Source organism: Cyprinus carpio, chromosome B15 (genome assembly GCF_018340385.1).
Source record: "Cyprinus carpio isolate SPL01 chromosome B15, ASM1834038v1, whole genome shotgun sequence".
Taxonomy (NCBI): Eukaryota; Metazoa; Chordata; class Actinopteri; order Cypriniformes; family Cyprinidae; genus Cyprinus; species Cyprinus carpio.
The window spans coordinates 7555763-7557335 of record NC_056611.1 but is presented as its reverse complement, the minus strand read 5'-3'; the positions used below and the strand labels follow the sequence as shown (position 1 = coordinate 7557335).

Here is a 1573-nt window from a genome sequence, read left to right as displayed (position 1 = left end):
GCATCTAGTGTTTATTCAGTTTTGTGGGAAATGACAACATATAGTTTACAATGTATGAACATTGTGATTGTCACAGCAGGTAGGCAAACGAGGATGAGGTGGATCTAAACGCAGTTCAATTTTTATTATTAACAAAAATGAAGATAATCCATGAGGAAACAATGAAAACCACAGGAAAATGCATACAAACACAAGACAAAGAACTGAACAAACTGAAGATAATATTTACAGAGGATAACAAGGGGTAAAACAAGAAAAATGTGTACAACATTAGCAGTGTCCTTTGCAATAAATAAAGAATCAAGAACATAGAAAACAGGAACAAAACAGCAAATCTATAAAACAGTATAATCAACTTTCTTGTTATAAATTTCTTTCATGCATTGTATTTGCCAATCAATATGTGGCAATTTTATTACATTTGAAACATTTCACAATTTGAGTTCTAATTTCTGTGGTTCTGAGACCATAAATGACAGGGTTACATATTGCAGGAACGAGATGATACATTGTGCTAGTTAAGATACGTGCATCTCGGGGTATTGTAGCTACTCTGTACCCAACAAATGCAGCGGTAACACTGATATAGGCAATTACTATGGTCATTATGTGCGTGGTACATGTGTGAATGGCTTTATGGCGGGATTCACCAGAAGGTGAGCGAAATATAACAACAAAAATGATGACATAAGAGCAAAAAATCAGAAGACAGTCAGCAGATGTTATACCGAAAGCTACTGTAAGAGCTAAATAGTTTTTAGTAATATCATTACAAGCTAGATTAACAACTGATGTATGCTCACAGAAACTGTGGTAAATCAAATTTGTTCTGCAAAAGGTAAGGGGCACAACTAGACCAACCATGGCAATAATGCTAAGAGCATTCCGAATGCTAAGAATTGCGAAGAAAATAAGCGAGTTTGTCAAATTTACAAAATCACTGTAACGCAAAGGATAAATAATAGCAAAATATCGGTCCACAGCCATCCCAAGTAAGATGGTGGACTGAAAACAAGCAGAAAAATGCAGACAAAACATTTGTATTAGACATTCATGCCGCGTAATTGTATTCATTTCCCACAAAAAACCAACCAACATCCTTGGAATAAAGTATATTGGCACAAAAAACCCTAAAGCTGCAATCAAACCAATTAGAATATACATGGGAGCATGTAATTTTCTCTCTTTTGCAATAATGATAATCAAAATGCCATTAGCAAATAATGTATAAACTAAGATGATGCAAAATGGAATGAAGAGTAGCGGCCGGTACGCTTTTAGGTCTGTGAATCCAATCAACTGGAATTCAGTAAAAGAGAAGTTGACTGATCGGTCACCCATTCCACTTTTTAAAAGTTTGCAGTACAGACCTTCAAAAATAAAGTAACAAGAATAAGCAGCAGTTATTCCTCAGAATTTGTAAGCTATTTAATCTCATTATACAGAATGTATTTATTAATCATATTAATGATTAATATGTTTAATTAATCTCATTCTCAAATACATAAAAATGTAAACATTTTAAAGACAATCTAAAGCATAGCTCAACAACAACAACAAAAAAAGAAAACAC

At 33.6% G+C, this 1573-nt stretch overlaps 1 protein-coding gene across 1 annotated transcript; it reads right to left on the bottom strand.

Annotated features, from left to right (window-relative positions):
* Positions 1 to 249: 249 nt before the first annotated feature.
* LOC109079445 (olfactory receptor 52A5-like) lies at positions 250 to 1573 on the bottom strand. The gene has a single exon (XM_042739045.1). The coding sequence runs from the start codon at positions 1339 to 1341 to the stop codon at positions 397 to 399; it is 945 nt and encodes a 314-aa protein (XP_042594979.1). The 5' UTR covers positions 1342 to 1573; the 3' UTR covers positions 250 to 396.